Genomic DNA, 17,168 nt, shown 5'->3' on the forward strand with positions numbered 1-17,168 from the left:
CGGGGTCAGGGCCAGCCGAATGACAGGCGGGTGGGGCGGGGCCTGGCTGGCCGCGTGACCGTCGTTGTCGTCACGTGAGGCGGCCCGTCGGGCTCCCAAGATGGCGGTGTGCGTAGCGGTGATCGCCAAGGAGGTGCGTACTCCGGCGGGCAGGCCCGCTCCAGCGTCAGCCTGGCTCTCCGGTTACCCTCCTTCCCTGCCCCAAGGGCTCCGGAGGGTGGGCTCGGGGGCTTTGCCCAGCGTAGGTGGCCAGGGGCGGGCCCGGGGGAGGCGCCGCCCAGACCTGCACCTGCCGCTGCCGAAGCGTCACAGGCCGGGTCTTCCTCTTCCGTCCGGGCCCCCGCTCCGCCCAGCCATCCGTCCGCGGGCTTTGTGGTTTCCTGCTCCCGAGTCTAGACGTCCACTTCTGTCCATCCTGCTCGGCCGCGCGCTCCCAACGGCCAGGCCGTCGACCCCCGGACGAGTGACTGTTTCTTCTCCGCTCAGCAGCCACAAGTCAGACCGTTGCACACCTCTGCCTAGAAACCTCAACGGTGGCTTCTCATTGCCTTAGGATCACGTCTGAATAATCCCCTCCCCGTACCACAGACACCCTCCACTCCAGCTGACGGACTTACCTGCAGCTCCCCGCCCCCCCGGCAGGCTCTGCTCTCTCACCTCTGGGCCTTTGCACCTGGAACCCCTTCCTCCCTCTCCCCCACTCCCGTCCCCTCCACTGGCCACCATCGATTTCACTTTCTCTGGAAAGCTCTTTCTGAATCCTGACATTGAGCTGCGTGGCCATCCACGCGCTCCTACTGCACGGAGCCGTGGTGTCCGCCCCGGCCTTTTGAAAGACTAGGCTTCTGAGGCGGTTTTCCCGTGAAGCTCTTGTTATGCTGGCTTCCGCCTTAGCACTTGCTGCGTTATTTGTTGGTGGGTTTGTGGACTGTCTGCTTCACCTGTCATCTCCATCAGGGTAGGGACAGGGTTGTGTACGCTATATCTGTGCAGTGCCAGGCCTGTGGGAGCCTGGGAAGACGCTGGTAACTCCGGGGTTAGGTTGCTCGGAAATGGCTCTGCAGAGATGAAGGAGGTCTGAGACGAGCCTTGACGGGTTTAGAGGAAACCTGCCAGTGCCTCTGAGACTGCAGGAGCTGCAGTGTTGGGAAACAGCCAGTATGATGGGGCCAGGAGGACGGCACGTGCTAGGATGGGGCCCTGCTCAGAAGGTGAGTGACAGGCTGCGCTCAGACGCACTCCTCAGAGCCGTCTTCTCTTTTCTGCCCATCCTACCCATGCCCCTTTGCAGACAGTATGAAAACCTCCTCAGATTAGATTGGGTGCCCTGAAGGCAATGCCCACCGCAGTTTGAAGGATTTTTTTTTAATTAATTAATTAATTTATTTATTTATTTTCGGCTGCGTTGGGTCTTCGTCGTTGGGCCTTTGTTGCTGTGCGTGGGCTTTCTCTAGTTGCAGCGAGCGGGGGCTACTCTTTGTTGCGGTGCATGGGCTTCTCATCGTGGTGGCTTCTCTTGTTGGGGAGCACGGGCTCTAGGTGCACGGGCTTCAGTAGTTGTGGTGCGTGGGCTCAGTAGTTGTGGCTCGCGGGCTCTAGAGCGCAGGCTCAGTAGTTGTGGTCCACGGGCTTAGTTGCTCCGTGGCATGTGGGATCTTCCTGGATCAGGGCTCGAACCCGTGTCCCCTGCATTGGCAGGTGGATTCTTAACCACTGCGCCACCAGGGAAGTCCCAGTTTGGAGGATTAAGCAGTGGGTTTTGGGGAGTGAGAGCGTATTCCATGGATAATTGGCACTTGGCCGATCTGCCCTCCTGAGTGCCCCGTGGCCTGTTTTCCAGGCCAGCGCACATGGGGTGGATCCTTGTCACTTCAGCCGCCGTCATCCTTTTCTTGCAGAATTACCCTCTTTACATCCGCAGTGTCCCCACGGAGAATGAGCTCAAGTTTCACTACATGGTGCACACGTCCCTGGACGTGGTGGACGAGAAGATCTCAGCAATGGGGAAGGCCCTGGTGGATCAGAGGGAGCTCTACCTGGGCCTGCTGTACCCCACAGAGGACTACAAGGTGTATCCTCGCGCCTGGCAGCGGCTTCGAGTCTGGGGATTGCCTGCAGTCGCAGGGCGCACTGTAGGCGTTAGGTCCCCTTGAAAAGCATCTCCTAACATCACTTGAAAAGGAAAAAAGATGCGGGCTTTTGGCCAGTGGGGTTTTAGAGCAGCTTGAGGACAATTAGGACCTCACACCCTTTTTTCTTTAATTAGGAGGATAATGTGAGAACAGCAGGCTTGAATTGCCTTGTGACAGTCCCCGCCTGTCCCTTGGGTTTGTGGAGGAACTGGGGACTCTCTGGCTTCATGCCGTCTCAGCGGGGCCGCCACCTCCTGAGCAAGGGGTCATTGTTCACACTTTTTTTTTTTTAGTATTTATTTATTTAGGCTGCACAGGGTCTTAGTTGCGGCATGTGGGATATTCCTTGCAGCGTGCAGGATCTTTTGTTGCGGCATGTGGACTCTTAGTTGCAGTATGTGGGATCTAGTTCCCCGAGCGGGGATCGAACCCGGGCCCCCTGCATTGGGAGCGTGGAGTCTTAGCCACTGGACCACCAGGGAAGTCCCCACTCATCTCTTTGCCAGGCCCAGCCTCACCAGTCACTGTAAGATCTTGACCAGTCCTTGGGACAAATGGCTCGAAACCCATGGAGTTCAAAGACATTCCCACAAGCAGTAACGAGCTTGCCCAGTGTCACTGCCTGGAGCCACTGTTCCGCAGGATAGAGTGGCCTTTAGAGGTGTGGGTACCTTAGGCAGGATTCACTTCATTTATGCAACCTCTGGTCTTGCAGTTAACCCTTCCCAGCTGGGAACTGATGCAGAGAGAAGGCGAGGTGGCCCAGGGTTTGGGCAGGTTGCCCCGGGGCTTGAATCATGGTAAGGCTAAGCTCCCTGCCCTTTGCTCCCGCGGTAAACACCAGAAGCTGTCGAAGGAAGTGTCCAGCCACACCTGGTACAGTCCCGTGCCCTCCTGGCACTGTGGGGCTGGCCCAGCCTGGGGCACTTGTTGTGATGCAGGTTGTCATGCTTCTCCAGAGCAGCTGAGCAGCCGGGGGACATGCACAGATGGACTTCCTCTCGCAGGCTCTGCACGGTGATGCCGTGCTTGGGGCTGTCACAGAGTCCCCGTGCTAAGAGCGTGTTCCCTAACCAGCTGTGCAGATACGGCTACGTGACCAACTCCAAGGTGAAGTTTGTCATGGTGGTGGATTCCTCCAACACGGCGCTCAGAGACAACGAGATTCGCAGCGTGAGTGTGGGGGCCGGTGGGCGCGCCTGGCCGCTCGGTTTTCCGTCTTTGTTCAGAAATGCTGAGAAGCCCGAGCGTGGCAGCAGCTGTGTGTACTTGCACATGTGAATTAAACACGTTGGTTCTTGTTTCAGATGTTCCGGAAGCTGCACAACTCCTACACAGACGTGATGTGCAACCCCTTCTATAACCCGGGGGACCGCATTCAGTCCAGGTGGGCGTGGCGCCTTCTCAGGTAGCCCCCGCCTTGCTGAGAGGCAGCGATTCTGCGAGGCAGGGAGGGAAGGTCTTTTTAAGCGACGGGCACTGTCCCTCTAAGGCAGCCATTCTGAAGAGGCAGAACCCTGTTTTTCCAAACAAACTCTTCCTTGGATCTCCAGATCAACAGAAGGGGAGTTGGGGAGCGGGGGGTGCAGAACTTGCCCATCTGGTCTCCCAGGTCTGCTCAGCAGGTCCTGGGGCGCCTCCCCAGATCCCAGCGAGGGCCCAGGCATATGGACAGGAGCCTCCCGGGAGAAAACATCCTCCTGTCGCCGCCCGATTTTGTCTTTGACGTTGAACTTAGACGATTAGGAAATTAGGTTGCAGGTGTCTTCCAAATAGCCTTCAGGTAAACACAGACCTAACATCTGGATGTCACAGTGATGCTTCCCAAAGACGCATTCACGAGCACGTGCTCCAAACCTGCTCTGGGAGTTCCCTGCATCCCAGACACAGTTCCCAAGGGGTTCTTGTAGCCGGCAGGTGACCCCAGCCAGGGAAGAAGACCCCTTCCTATGGCGCCTTCCCTCAGTGGTGACAATGTGTCTTGGGTCATCCTGGGTCCCACCCCGGCCTGGAGACCCAGCAAGGGCAGCACCGTGGGAAACCGCACAGGAGTGAGGTGGGAGACTCAGATTCTCACCGCCTGATGTGGCGGCATGCACGTCCTGGCCTCAGCCAGTCTTACTCACCTGGACCTCAGAGACTGACATCTCTGCCAGCCAGGGATGGAGGGCCTGGGTCTGCTTCTCTCATTGTCTGTTTCTCTTTGCAGGGCCTTCGATGGCATGGTGACGTCCATGATGATACAGGTCTGTTGAGGAGAGCTCTGCAGCCCGTGGCTGGAAGGAATCGTTCTGTGCATAACCGTGTTGTTCAGATGTATCTTTATTTCCACTTGTCTCCTCTTGGGTGTCATGGACGTGCCGCTGGGGGCAGGGCCTCATGCACAGTGCCTGTTGACTAAAGGTCTTGTGAGATCAGGTTTGGCTTTTTCCTTCTGCGTCAGCAGAAGGTTTAACTAAAGACAGTTTAGGGACTTAACTGGCGGTCCAGTGGTTAGGACTCTGCGCTTCCATTGTAGGGGCCGCAGGTTCAATCCCCGGTCAGGGAACTAAGATCCTGCATGCCGCACGGCATGGCCAAAAAAAAAAAAGGAAAAAGTTTATGTGGACTTTTCAGGGACAGAGCAGATCAGGGACCAGGTAGAGCAGGAGCTGTTGTCCCCACGAGGCACGAAGGGGCAGGGGGAGCCGGGTGGCAGGAGCTCTCGGAGCCCAAAAGAGGCTGCGAAGGGAGGGGCAGAGGACCCGTGGGCCGGCCGCCCCCTCCAGTGGCTCAGCAGGTGGGCAAATCTGGAGGGGTCGGCCTTCTGTGCCCAGAGCCGGATTAGAGGGGCACATGGGACGGCCTGCACACCTGCCCCCGGGGGGAGGGGCCTTCCTCCTCCTGGTCTTGCCTGGCCCTGGGAGGCCACCCTCCCGAGACCGTGTAACTACAGCGTCTTCGTCAGCTGCTGCTGGGCATCGAACGAGCAAACGCCAAGGGTCCCCTCCTGCCTGTTAGTGCCCTGAGGTTCCTGATGGCCCGAGGGCCAGGTGGGTGTTGGGAGATGAGCCCCCTTCCCTGCTGACCCCCGGGCCCCTGGGCAGGCTGTGGAAGGGGCGCTTACACGTGAGGAGGGGCTGCTTCCCCAGAAGCCTGCTCAGTCAAGGTTGATCACAGTTCTAAGTAACTGACCGTGACTGAGGCCACAGCCCCTTCTGGGATCAGGTGACCCAGGTTCTAGTGCACTTTGTCATTTGGTGACGGCGTCTCTGAAGTGGAAGAGGTCCTCCTGGGCCTGAGCCACCTCCACAGTCTGCTCTGTGTGGTCTCAGCGTGGCTGGCTTCCTTGATCAGGCACCCCAAGACACCACGAGCCCCTCCCGCCCCCTCAGTCACTGTGGAGAGGGTCTCTGACCAGGAGGAAGGTGGGAGGGTGGCTCAGACCCGCCAGGAACGGGCAGGCTGTGAGCTGTGAGCGTCGTCGGCCCAGGGCTGGAATCGGGATGCACTCTGCTCTGCTTGTCTTCGGGTTTCCTTCCTTTCCTACGGGCACAGGATTACAGAAGTAAACAAACGAACAAAAAACAGCTCAGAGTGTGTGTTAAAGACACGCGTCCCGGGCTCCCCCCCGGCCCTGCCTCGCCTGCCACAGGTGGAATTGCAAGACCTAGAAGAGGGCTGAGAAGTGCGAGCAGCAGGTGTTGGTCTGATGCAGGCCACCCTCACACACGCTTTCTCCCCACAGTCCATCCTCAGCTCTCTGCTTGAGCTTTTACTTAGTAATCTCTCCTGCCTGAGTAATGGCTGAGGCAGGGACTACAGGTTGCCAAGCCAACATCCATTCTCCCTTGTGTGCTTAGTAACAGAACGCTAGTGTTATTGGGGACAATTGGCTAGACAAAATATACTTCCTGCCCTCGCAAGGGTAGGTAGTTATGGCATGTAAGTGGATGGTGTTGGGACGCACTTGCAGCAAGGATACTTAAAAGGGGGATTCAGCTGGCAGTACCTTCATCTTTACCCTTCTTCCTTCCTGGAACTTGGATGTGATGGCTGGAGCTCAGGCAGCTATCTTGAGAGCATGCAGGCAAGATTCATCCCCTAAGGATGGGGAACAGAAAGCTAGAAGGAGGCTGGGTCTTTGCTGACATACCAGCCCTGGACTACTTATGTTCAGCATTTTTTTAAAATGAGAAAATGAAACCCCTATCTAGTTGAAGCTACTGCTATTTGGGTTTTTCTGTAGATGGAGCCAGAGCAACCCATAATGGTTTTACATTTGAGGTTTTTCACATGCATTGTTGGGTAGCATTTCCATTTTAAGTCTGAGAAAATCAAGGGTTAGACGTAATCTCCTAGCCTTTGCTTTGCCAACAGAACTGTGAGATGGCAGTTTCATCTGAACTTTTTGCATCTCTGTACTGTGAGGCTAGCCTCATTGAGGGCCACCTGCCTGCCCATCCCCTGCCACCCCAGGCGCATCCGCCCCCCAGGGCTGAGCCCCATCAGATGCAGCCCCTACTCAGCCCTTGGCTGTTGCTCCAGGTGCTTCTGCTGAAGTTCTGTCCTCCCTCCCCATCAGCATTCCTTCTCCTCCCTTCTTCCCCGGGCCAGACGGGCAAGAGGATCCTGCGTGTCTTGGCTTTCTCTGGGCACAGCTGAGAAGGTGTGGGTCGGAGCCCTGGCCGCCCACGTGGGCTGCTTGGGCCTGAAATCCACAGGAAAGGAGGGACTCAAGGGCCCACTCTCCTCACAGTGGCCACACAGAAGGGATTAAGAAGATACTTCTGAAAAGGGACCAGTTCCTTGGGGTAGAAGCCTGTCTGCAGGTCCTTACACAAAAGCAAACTGCACAATGAATGCGTCAAGACCAATGCACATCCTTGCCAAGGAGGGGACTGGCACAAGGTACAGAGCGGCAGGAGCTGGTGCTTCATAAAGTTCAGCTCCAGGAACTACGTCTGGACGGCCTCCCTCTCCTGCAGCCCCCAACTGCACGTGATCCAGGCCTGGCTCCGCCCTGAGCCACCCAGCAGCCTTGGCAAGGTCCCTGCCACTCAGCCCCTCCTACCCACATTCTCCAGGGGCGGGTGGTGGTGCGTGTGTGTGTGCGCACGCGTGCGCGTGTGCACGTGAAAACAAGTCTATTCTCTCACATTTGTGGAGGCCAGAGTCAGAAATCAAGGTGTCGGCAGGACTGGTTCCTTCTGCAGGCTCTGAAGGAGGGTCTTTTCAGCCTCTCCAGCTTCTGATGGCTGCCAGCGACTGTTGGGGTTCCTTGGCTTATGGACACATCACTGCGGTCTCTGCCTCTGTCTCCACGTCACCTTCTCCGTGTGTCGGTGTGTCTCGTACCCAGTGTGTGTCACTGGGTTTAGGGCCACCCAGGTGATCCAGGGAGATCTGATCTCCAGATCGTTAGCTTAATCACGTGTGCAAAAACCCCTTTTCCAAATAAGGTCACATCCACAGGTACTGGAGATTAGGATGTGGACATATTTTTTGGGGGGATTGTCATTCACCCCACTACAAGGGCCAGTGCTGACCCAGATCACAAGGGGAGTGTGAACCTGGCCAGATGGACACACGGATGGAGAGCAGAGGTGCGCCCTTCCGAGAAAACACTTCACTGGTGCTGGAGAGGGGACACTGGGGACTGGGGACCGTCCACCTGTGGGTAGCTTAAGGACCTGATGATCAAAAAAGTACAAGGCAAAGAGGGTTGCTTTAGAAAAGCCCAGGCTGAGATTTTTTAGTGGTTATTTAAGGCCAGGACTGGGTGTGTCTGCAGCTGGGCCCCAGAGCTTCCTTTCCCCACTCCAAATGCAGTCAGAGGGCAGAGAGCACGCTGCACCCTCAGGGAGGGAGAGAGCGGGGCGTCTGCCACAGAGAGGAGCGCAGGCAGGGCGCCCGCCATGGAAGCGCCATGGAAGCCCCTCTGCGTCCCTGTGTGATGAGGCCCAGGCTTGCGCCAGGTGCCCCGGGCGCACCCTTCTGCAGGGCCTCACAGGTGAGGGCCCACAAGGCGGCGTCTGTGTCACTCGTCATGGGGGAGTGTGTGCCCCGGAGGCCACCAGACCCGAGGTGAGGCGCGGGGGCTGGCGGTGACGCCGTAAAGCCCAAAGCTGCCGCTTGGCTGCCAGGAGTGAAGCGGGTAGAGCTGGGTCTGGGATCCACAGCCGCATCCCATCCCCCGCCTTCTCTGCACAGTGTGCACCGAGGAAACAGCGTCCAGGTGAGGCGAATAAAGCGGGGCGGTCTGTTGCCATGTGCTTTTAAAAAATATTCAAGTTTAATAATTTATGCTTTACCAGTAAGACACACATTTCTACTTTTCTGTAAAAGGCGTTAGTGGAACAGTCCTGAGTATGCCGACCCGAAGTTGACCCAACGCTGCCTGGGCCTCACCTGCCCGCAGCTTTGCCCGGTGCCCTCCAAAGCCCCGACCAGCCCGCGTGCCAGGCCCACCCCGTGCCCTGCTTCGTGACCGGTGGCTTCGGCCGTGGGGTCTGGGCCGTCCTCCCGCCGAGGGAAGGGGGGCGGATAGTTATTCTGCGCGGAGTAAATGGTCCCACGAGGAGCACGGCTGTCTACTCCTGAGCCAGCCGCAGCCCCACTCTCAAAATCGGGCCCTCCCTTCAATACGGTGAATACCACGGCGAGAACCTTCCGCGCCCCCTGCCCGGAGAGAGACCGGGGGGCGAGCGGCTTCCAGGGCTCCGCCCACCGGACCCAGCCAGGTCCAACAGAGCCCCGCTCACCGGGCCCCGCTCCAATAGGATTCCGCCCTCCCAGGGCCCAGCCCACCGGTTCCACCCCCGTGGTCTGAAACGGGCCCCGCCCTGGAAGTTGCTGTGAGGGAAGGGTCCCCCCCTGGCGCCTGGGTGTCCCCGAAGGCCCCCGCGGTCCGTGGAGCTGATCCCTGGTAAATTGGTTCTTTTGGGCAGCACCTGGAATCAAAGGCCGAGTCCGCCTGAGACCTCTGTTCTCACACCCTCCTCCCCAGCCCAGGGCCGAGACCAGGGCTAAAGCTACCTCCAGGAAGCCTTCCTGGGTTTCCCTGCTGAAGGCTCACAGGCAGGTGAACACAGGCCCCAGCACCCACCAGGCCCCTGAGGCATCAGATCTTAACCTGTTCCCAGCCCCTGTCAAGCCAACATCTACTCCTGCAGGGGGGGGTCAGGAAGGAAGCCTCCCCAGGGCTACACCCAGGCCAAACCCACTGGGGTCTGAGGTACCCCAACACCACCCAGCGGATGTGCGCAAACACCGGACACTGGAGAAGGGTCAGGCTGGGGCAGCTGCGTGTCCTCGGGCAGGTGCCTCAGCCTCTCTGTGCCTGCTTTTCCTGTCCCCTCGGGGATTAATGGGTTAACGTAGAGAAGCTCAGAGCAGAGCCCTGCCCGCCCCCCCCCGGCCTCCGCAGTGACTGGTGGGGGACACACACCTTGATGACCCGGCCTCGGAAGACGCTCTTGTCCAGCTCCACAGCGGCCTGGGCCGAGCTCTCGGTGGCAAACTCTATGTATGCGTAGCTGGGGCAGGGCGGGGGCAGGTGAGGGCCACGCTCACCCACGCAGAGCTGTGCCCGCCCCCCGGGCACCCGGCCCCTCCCCGAAGCCCCAACTGACCCCTTGGGGTGTCCGGAGAACTTGTCGCACAGGATGGTGACCCGCTGGATCTCCCCGCAGTGGTTGAAATAGGCCTCCAGCTCCTGGGCTGTGCCCCCGTAGTCCACCTGACAGGCATGGACCCTGGTGGGGGGCCTTCTGCAGGGGCCTCTGCCTCCCAGGGTCTCCTGCAGCACGTTTTCTTGGTAGAGAGGGGTTGATTGGGCCCCAGGGTGAGGGTGGTAGCCTAGACCTCTACCCCCCACCCCTGCCGGGGGAGTGGACTGGATACCCAGAGGAAGCTCCCCAGGTTGACTGGCCTGTGCAAAGGGCGCGTGGCTTTTTCAAGTGGAGCTCGTTGCCAATCATCTGCCCACTGGGAGATCTCACGTGGAAATCCCGAATCCCAGCCCACAGTGGGAAATCAGGCCTGACCACAGAGGGTCCACGCTCCCTCATGGGGACAGCCCCCTCGTCAGAGCCCCCCCTCCTGCTTCTCCCTTCCGGGCCTATGTGGCTTTTGAGTTTGCTACCCATACTGTCCCCTCCTTTAATCCTCACAGCCAGGAGGCGGCTGCAGACCCGGTGCTGCTGGGCTGACCCCATCCCGCCCCCCTCCCCCCACTCACGTTGCCCACGTAGACGGACCTGTGATCGGCCTCCACCGCCTCCGTGGGGCTGTCTGTGGAGAGAGGGGCTTCAGGACCAGGGGGCTTGCCCTGGGCAGGGGGCTCCCGGCAGCTGCTAAGGGCAGGCACCTCACGTTGGTGGCTCAGTCCTCGCTCCTCGGGGAAGAGGGGCACCTGGGTTCTTGGTGAAGAGTACCGCTTGGGGCCTATCTAGAAGGACCCACTGCCAGGCCAGACCTCGTGGAAACCCTGGCCTTTCCCCGGGAGCCCACACTTTTCCTGCAGCAGCTCGCAGCTCATCCCCATTTACCCTCGCGCCCGAGGACTTGGGGGCCACGGCCCAGGGAAGGGGTCGGCCTGGCCCGCTGGTTCCTACCTGTCTCGGGGCTCAGCAGCTGCCCGGCCAGCGGGGCCGTGGCGTCTTCCTCTTCCCCCTCTGGGCCCTGCTCCCCGGGCGGCTTCGGTCGCTGGGCCTGCTCCATGGCCCACAGCTTCAGTTTGATGGCTTCCAGCTCCTGCCAGCACACGGCCCAGGCTGAGCCCGGAGGCGGGACAGCCCCCAGGCTCCCCTGGAGGGAGGGCAGAGGGGAAGGGGGCCTGACCCTGCCTGTTCTCAGGGTCACGCTGGGGGCTCCCCGGGGTGGGGAAAGGGAAGGCCACACGGACTCGGGCCTGGAGAGAAGCCCCTGTAATCCACCCCCAACACACAAAGTCCCCTTCAGGGCGGAGAGGCCACCCTGCCCTTTCCAGCCTGTGCACAGGTGGGCGTCCCTACACCCTCTTCCAGGCATGGGGACAGTGGCCCTCTTGGCCCTCTCACCCCTGGGGTCAGAGCTGCAGCCGTCCGTCCCCCTGCCCCCATGCACGGGGTTCCCCAGGTTCCCGAGATCCCAGCCGGCCTCCACCAGGTGCTCCGCGCCGCTGTTACCTGGTCAGGTAACGGGCACTCGGCCAGGTGCCCCCTCTCCAGGAGAGGCAGCAGGAAGCCTGCGTCTTCCTCGTGCTCTTCCGCTTCCCCCGTCTCCTCCTCCTCCCCGTCCCCAGCTCCCGGGCCCAGAGGGGTCTTCTCGGCCCGGCTCCAGGCCCCCCAGCCCTGGGCCTCGGGGTCTGAGGAAGCCCTGCTGAGCCAGGCCTCAGTGGGGGGCGGGAAGAGAGCTCGGCTGAGGAAGGGCCACATGGCGGATGGGGCAGGAGGTGGCAGGCAGAGCCTCCGCGCTCGCCCCCGCGCTCGCCTCCGCGCTGCCGGCACCTGCCTGCACCCTCCCGGGCTTTAAGCCCTCCCCCAGGCCAGGTGTTCCCACTAGAGGCTTCAGAGGCCTCCCAGCTGGGGCCGAGCCTCCATCCTGGCTTCTGGGCCCTGAGGGGTCAGAAGCCGGATCCCCGCCCTGGTGCCCTTCTTCCTCACTGGCCGGCCCCTCTGGGACACTCCAGGTGGAGAGGGTGCAGCTGAGGCGGAGCCGGGAGGGCCTCCTGGCGACAGCTCGGCCTCACCCGCCACGATGCAGGAGCCAGGAAGCTAAGGGGTCGCAGGTCCCCCCACCTCCCTGTGTCACGCCTCCAGTGGCCGGCCACAGTTAGGATGACGCAGACGTGAGCAAGTTACCCGAGTGTGCAGAGCAGGGAGGGGGCACAGGGGGTCAGAGCAGGCTTCCTGGAAGGGGTGGCATTTGAGCCGGCCTTCAAGGAGGGTCAGGCAGAGCCGAGGCGAGGGTGGCCTGGGCGGAGGGAACAACTTGAACAAAGGTCTGGGGGTGGGGGCTAGGGGGGTGCCACGAGGTCAGCGGCTTCTCGGGCCAGGCCAGGGCAGGGTCCTGGGCCAGAAGGAGAGACGTCCCGTCCCTCCTCCTGACCCCTCCTGGATTCCCTGCGGTCCCTCCCCTCCCCACCCCAATTCTGGGCCAGCTCTTAGGTGGGAACCACTTAATGAAGCTGGATCCCTGCCCGGGCCGCAGGGCACGATGGTGAATTCTGTGCAGATCAGGCCTGGATACTGGGGGCCTGAAGGCAGTCTGTCAAGTCCCGCCCAGTTCCTCTCTCCCCGAGGGCAGCTGCAGGCCTGTGCCCCTGGGTGCCCTGGTATCCTCCGTCCGTCCTCCCTAGCAGCTGCTCTGGCCTCTTGCCCTGGCGTCGTCTTGGGGGAGCTCCTGCCATTCCTTTTCCATCCTCCTGACGTGTTTATGGGGGGCCCCTCTGGGCGCGTTTGCCCACCCAGCCCACATCCCACCCTCCAGACCACTGCTGGTAGGGCCTCTTCCCTGGGAATGTGGAGTTGGGGGAAGGCAGAGTTGCAGCCTGTGAACGAACCCCGGGGGCCGTGGATGGGGGGACGAGGCGTGCGCCCTGGAAGGAAGTGGGGGACGCCGTGGCTGCCTTTCTCCTCCCGGCTCTGTTCTCACCTCTGTGGAGGCTGAACCCCACCCCGGGCCCTGCAGGGAAAGGGGCCGGCCTGAGTTGGCTGTGAGCCTGCAGGCCTGGCCTCCCAGCTCCCGGCCCTCCTTGCCTGCAACACCCCCTTTTCCCCAGGCTGCACACAGCTTCATGCACTTGCATGTGTGAGGCTCCAGGGGGCACTATTCTCACTGTGCTGCTGCTTCCAGGAAGCCTTCCCGATTGCTCCATCTCCCTCTTGTGGCCACGGCGCCCGGGCCTCGCCCTCTGTCTGACTTGTGTAAGTTACACGTCCCCAGGTCCCCCCCACCCCGGCCGGCCAGAGTGCCTCAAGGGCAGCACTGAGGACAGGGCCCCAGCCCAAGGCTGGCTGGATGAGGACAGAAGTACAGCTGCCACAGGTCTTTCTCCCACGGTTCGGGGCAGTCAGGCCCCCTCTCCTGTGGGCCGAGACCCCATGGAAGGCCCCTGGCCCAGGCCCTTCCCTCTACCTCCAGGTGGGAGGCGGGACACCAGGGTGGCTGCGTCCAAGCCAAGGGCCGGCTGGACTCGGGACTGGCCCGGTCAGCCTCCCTCTGAGCTCAGACCTCTGCAATGGAAAATCGCCGTCATCCCCTCTGTGCCGGGACTGCTGACACACCAGGCCCGGCTGGGGCTCCGGCCAGCTGCCTGGCGTGCAGACAGGCTTGCCCCCATGCTGGCCTTTCCAGTGACGCCTTTCAAAATACACCATGTTCCAGGCTGGGCCTGAGTATTAATAACACCCCTTTCCTCCCAGGGGCCGCCCGTGAGCCCAGAGCCCTAGCCCTGCACACCCGCTGGGGGCGGGACCTGCCCTGTGAGCCGGGACACCACGTCTGGGACACCCTGGCTCCTCAGGGCCAAGGTGTCCACCCTCAGGGTCTTGTGGGAGGTGCCCACATGGCCACAGGCAGGGGGGGGCTCGGGCCCTTGAAGCCACGAGTGTGTCATCTGGGGTCCGAGGTCATCCCGACCACCTCGAGGACACAACCTTTGAGAGTTCACCCCACTTGGCCGGAACTCAGGAGGCAGAGGTCACCTGCCACGTCCCGCTCACGCCCCGACCCTGCACCACACGTTCGTCCACCCCCGTGGCGCAGGGTCTTGTCCCTCTTGCCTGGCACCGAGAAAGCCCCCCAACACAAATCTGGTGAATCAATGTGTGAAACGGGCTCAGGCGGAGTCGCCGGGGACCCAAGGAGAGGCGGAGCCCGTGACGGCGAACGGCGGCTTTATTCCACGACACAGAACCCACGCGGCCGCGAACAGAGAGATGGGGGGACAGGGGAGGGCGGCCACCAGGACCCTGCCCGGCACCGAGGAATATGACCCAGCGCTCTCGGTCCAACCCCTTTGGGGGAATTAAAAAATAAAATCACATAAAAAGAAGAAGTGGACAGTCAATCCATTGCCCACGAGGCTGCGTGTAGCCGGGCCCCAGCTCCCGCTGCCCGAGCCCCTCGGCCCGGAGGCTGGCCTGGCTAGGCCCCCTCTTGTCCTTCATTCTAACGTTTAAAGCCAGGCTCCCCTTGAGTCCCGACGTCGAGTTACTGCTGTAAGGGGTCTCTGGGGAGGTACTCCAGGGTCCGGCTGAATTGAAGCAAAAGCAACAGGAAGCAGGCAGATTCCAGAGTTTTCTGGAACGCCGGGGACTGTGCAGGTTGCTGCCCAGACAGCCGGCTCCCCGGGCCTCGTCCGTGCACGGCATCCAGGCTCCTTGCATCCTCCTCTTCCTCCTCTCCTGCCAGCAGGAGGTGATCCCGTGGAGGGCGCTGGAAGAACCCCATAGGTCGCGGGAGCCCGCAGGCAGGTGTGGGGCTGAGGGGCCCAGGGAGAGCTGGGGCTGGGGAGAGTGTGCTGGGCCTCTAGGGCCACAGGGACACCCACCCCACCAACCTGGCCAGGGGCTCTTTCTACAGCTCTCCAGCTCTGAGGTGTAATTTCCAGCATCTGGGACCCCTGGATGGAAGACGGGCATAGGCGTGAGGCAGAGCCAAGCACGAGCACCTGGGAGCAGGGGCTCCAGGAGCACTGGTGTCTTAGGGAGGCCAGCACGGGGCTCTGTCGTGCCCCTCCCTTCCCGGGGACACCTTCTCCAGGCAGTGACCCCTGGTGACAAGGAGACGAGTGGCTGGCGCCACCCCGCAATGTCTGGGACTTGCCAGGGAATGTGCTCTCCCCGACTGGTGGTCCCGGTCACAGGGCCCCTGAGCAGCTGTGCGGGCCACCACCAGCGTCTCTCCTGGCCCACGGCCACCACACTTGCTAGGCGGGCCCAGACTGGCCAGAGCTGTTGCTAGGACATTGGTCCAATCTGCCCACGTCTGCAGCTGAACCTTATCTGTCCCTGGAGCAGGCCTGGACCAATGGGAGGGGCACTGGGAGGGGGTGGCCGAGGCCACAGGGGACCCAAAGCACCCCCACGGCTTTGGATCCCTGAGGGAGTTGGTGACGCTACACTGAGTTCTGGCTGGGGATGGACTGAGGCGTGGTCGTGTGGGTTAGATGGGAGACACATGCGTGGTGTGCAGACGGGTGGATGGTGAAAGGATGAACGGGGGACCAAATGATAGCTGGGATAGAGTAATGGACGGATGGGTGGATGGACAGATGGATGGACAGATGGACAGATGGATGGGTGGATGGATAGATAGACGGATGGGTGGATGGATGAACGGCCAGAGAGATGACAGGATTGGTCAGAAGGGTGAACTGATAAAAGAATCAATAAGTACTTGCGGGTAGGCTGAAGGGATGGGCAGAATCATGGCCAAACACGCTACAGTGAGCTGGGACGGGCAAGGTGGGTGGTGCCAGGGACTGGACTTTGGTGTCATTTTGAGGATGTATTTGGAAAAACTGGCAAATAGGAGGAAGTTAGGGCCTGTCCTGATCCCTCTCCACAGTGTCACTGGGATGAAACCAGAAGCAACGCCCCCTCCCACCTGTGTCCCTCCACCACTGGACCTCTTGGGCCCTGATGAGCGACCCCACAGGGCGGCCCCTTCCCGGGAGGCCGGCTCCTCTTGTACTACGGCCCTTACTCTCCCGGCCCCAAGGCTTTCTCCAGCTCTCCTCTCTTCCCCGGTAGCACCCAAGGCTTTCCTTTGGTCCTGGGGATGGGAGCCCTCGTGATTCAGACGGGGTCTGGGGTGTGCCAGCCTTCCACATGGGGAATGGTAGGCACTGGTCTTTGCCAACAGAACACCCCCAGACACCACCACCTGCCGACAATGACACGTCCTAAGAGAAAGGCCAGAGACAGGAGGGGGTGGGAAAGGTCGAAGGGTCCCACGTCAGGGGGCTTTCCACCGGGGGTGAGGGGGCCCAGGCGCCAGCATCCGCTGTCCCAGCCTGTGAATCCTCCCTGACTCGGCCCTGTGGGCCGGGAGCTCCGGCCGCCGCCCGCCTCACTCTGCCCTCCCGCCGGCGCTTTGGCCTGCTTTGGCCTCAGAACGGGGTAATGCTGCCGTTTCGGTTTGACTTGGGGGGGAGGGAGGGTCTGCGAGCAGCCACATCTCACAGAGCTTTGGGCTCACCAGCGTGTCCGATCTCAGCCGCTGGGGAGGAGACCCTCACGTGCACATCGACGGCCCATAAGCTCAGGAGGTAGCAGGGCAGGCCGGCCTCTGAACTGGACCCCTTTTGTCCAGACGCCCTCTTTGCATAAGAAAGGCAGGGGGAACACAGACCACCAGCCAACTCCAGCTCCGGCTGCCCCCCTACTGCCTGACCAGAGCTACTCATTGGGAGTTTGCCTTCTCTGTGAGCTCTCTGGCCAAACGGCCTGCGCACAGTGACCAACAGACATGCCGGCTCCCAAAGCAGGGAAGGGGCCCTGGACGGAAGGAGCCGCCTGCTTCGTGTGACCCAGCCCACACCCGGCATCCACTGACTCGGCGCCCACGGGGACACCCCTCCCACCCGCCCTGGGCCTCAGCCTCCTCGCTGCCAGCCGCCCAGCCCACCCGGCTGCCACCCTCTGACCCTGCGGACGCTCTCTGCCGGCAGGGGCTACGTCTGTCGGCCTCTGGCCGGCCCCTCGTGCCAGGCTTCTGCAGCCCCGGCCAGCGGCAGGTCTTGGTATATGAGATACAGGTATGGGGGCCACACAGGGAAGATGGCCTTTCCTAGCTGGCTTGAGGGACCTCTTCCCAGCAGCTGGGGTGGGACGGGCCGTCCCCACCTCGGACCCTCAGCCTGTGGTCCGGCCCTGCGGGCTTGTCTGGCCCGATGCCATCAGCTGGCCAGCCCTGGCGCGCCTGCCTGTCCTCAAAGGGGACCCTGCGAGCGGAAGAGGAACAGAGGCTGGCAAAGCACACCCGCGGGGCTGCAGGTGGCGAGCTCCTCCCAGCCAGCACTCACCCCGCAGTCCTGACCTCAGGGCCTCAGACCTCCGCACCCAC

The 17,168-nt window shown here is 61.5% G+C and overlaps 3 protein-coding genes across 8 annotated transcripts in view; 1 reads left to right on the forward strand and 2 right to left on the reverse strand.

The window, feature by feature from the left end:
* The first annotated feature begins 41 nt into the window (after nt 1-41).
* TRAPPC2L (trafficking protein particle complex 2 like) lies at nt 42-4,551 on the forward strand. 5 transcript variants are annotated; one of them, XM_036832513.1, is made up of 6 exons: nt 42-133; nt 1,899-2,132; nt 2,848-2,932; nt 3,210-3,305; nt 3,440-3,519; nt 4,342-4,551. In XM_036832513.1, the coding sequence occupies exons 1-5, from the start codon at nt 101-103 to the stop codon at nt 3,493-3,495; spliced, it is 504 nt and encodes a 167-aa protein (XP_036688408.1). In that variant the 5' UTR covers nt 42-100; the 3' UTR covers nt 3,496-3,519; nt 4,342-4,551. The 5 variants fall into 5 exon arrangements, with proteins under 5 accessions (XP_036688408.1, XP_036688410.1, XP_036688411.1 ...); XM_036832516.1 differs by having other exon boundaries at nt 81-133; nt 1,922-2,132; XM_036832512.1 differs by having other exon boundaries at nt 98-133; nt 1,841-2,132.
* A 4,071-nt stretch (nt 4,552-8,622) lies between these two features.
* Nucleotides 8,623-12,090, reverse strand: PABPN1L (PABPN1 like, cytoplasmic). Of its 2 annotated transcripts, XM_036832507.1 has the most exons (7): nt 11,282-12,090; nt 10,730-10,868; nt 10,354-10,421; nt 9,746-9,852; nt 9,562-9,649; nt 8,922-9,064; nt 8,623-8,792 (listed from the first exon to the last, which is right to left on the reverse strand). In XM_036832507.1, exons 1-7 carry the CDS (start codon nt 11,528-11,530, stop codon nt 8,753-8,755), a joined length of 834 nt encoding a protein of 277 aa, XP_036688402.1. In that variant the 5' UTR covers nt 11,531-12,090; the 3' UTR covers nt 8,623-8,752. The 2 variants fall into 2 exon arrangements, with proteins under 2 accessions (XP_036688402.1, XP_036688403.1); XM_036832508.1 differs by lacking the exon at nt 9,562-9,649 and having other exon boundaries at nt 8,740-9,064.
* A 1,898-nt stretch (nt 12,091-13,988) lies between these two features.
* CBFA2T3 (CBFA2/RUNX1 partner transcriptional co-repressor 3) overlaps nt 13,989-17,168 on the reverse strand; it is a 58,641-nt gene continuing 55,461 nt past the window's right edge. Inside the window, exon 12 of the mRNA XM_036832501.1 lies at nt 13,989-14,534. Within this exon, the coding sequence (XP_036688396.1) occupies nt 14,310-14,534 (225 nt within the window). The 3' untranslated portion in view covers nt 13,989-14,309. The remainder of the gene's footprint in view (nt 14,535-17,168) is intronic.

The sequence above is a fragment of the Balaenoptera musculus genome, chromosome 19, assembly GCF_009873245.2.
Source record: "Balaenoptera musculus isolate JJ_BM4_2016_0621 chromosome 19, mBalMus1.pri.v3, whole genome shotgun sequence".
Lineage (NCBI taxonomy): Eukaryota > Metazoa > Chordata > Mammalia > Artiodactyla > Balaenopteridae > Balaenoptera > Balaenoptera musculus.

Coding starts and splice junctions, on each gene's coding strand:
- TRAPPC2L (XM_036832512.1), top strand. CDS start 1,851: ATGGGGTGGATCCTTGTCACTTCAGCCGCCGTCATCCTTTTCTTGCAG. Junction 2,133..2,847: donor CTGCAGTCGCAGGGCGCACT/GTAGGCGTTAGG, acceptor CTGGTCTTGCAG/TTAACCCTTCCCAGCTGGGA. Junction 3,306..3,439: donor GAGACAACGAGATTCGCAGC/GTGAGTGTGGGG, acceptor TTCTTGTTTCAG/ATGTTCCGGAAGCTGCACAA.
- PABPN1L (XM_036832507.1), bottom strand. CDS start 11,530: ATGTGGCCCTTCCTCAGCCGAGCTCTCTTCCCGCCCCCCACTGAGGCC. Junction 9,853..10,353: donor GGTCCGTCTACGTGGGCAAC/GTGAGTGGGGGG, acceptor CATGCCTGTCAG/GTGGACTACGGGGGCACAGC. Junction 9,065..9,561: donor TCCGAGGCCGGGTCATCAAG/GTGTGTGTCCCC, acceptor CTTTGATTCCAG/GTGCTGCCCAAAAGAACCAA.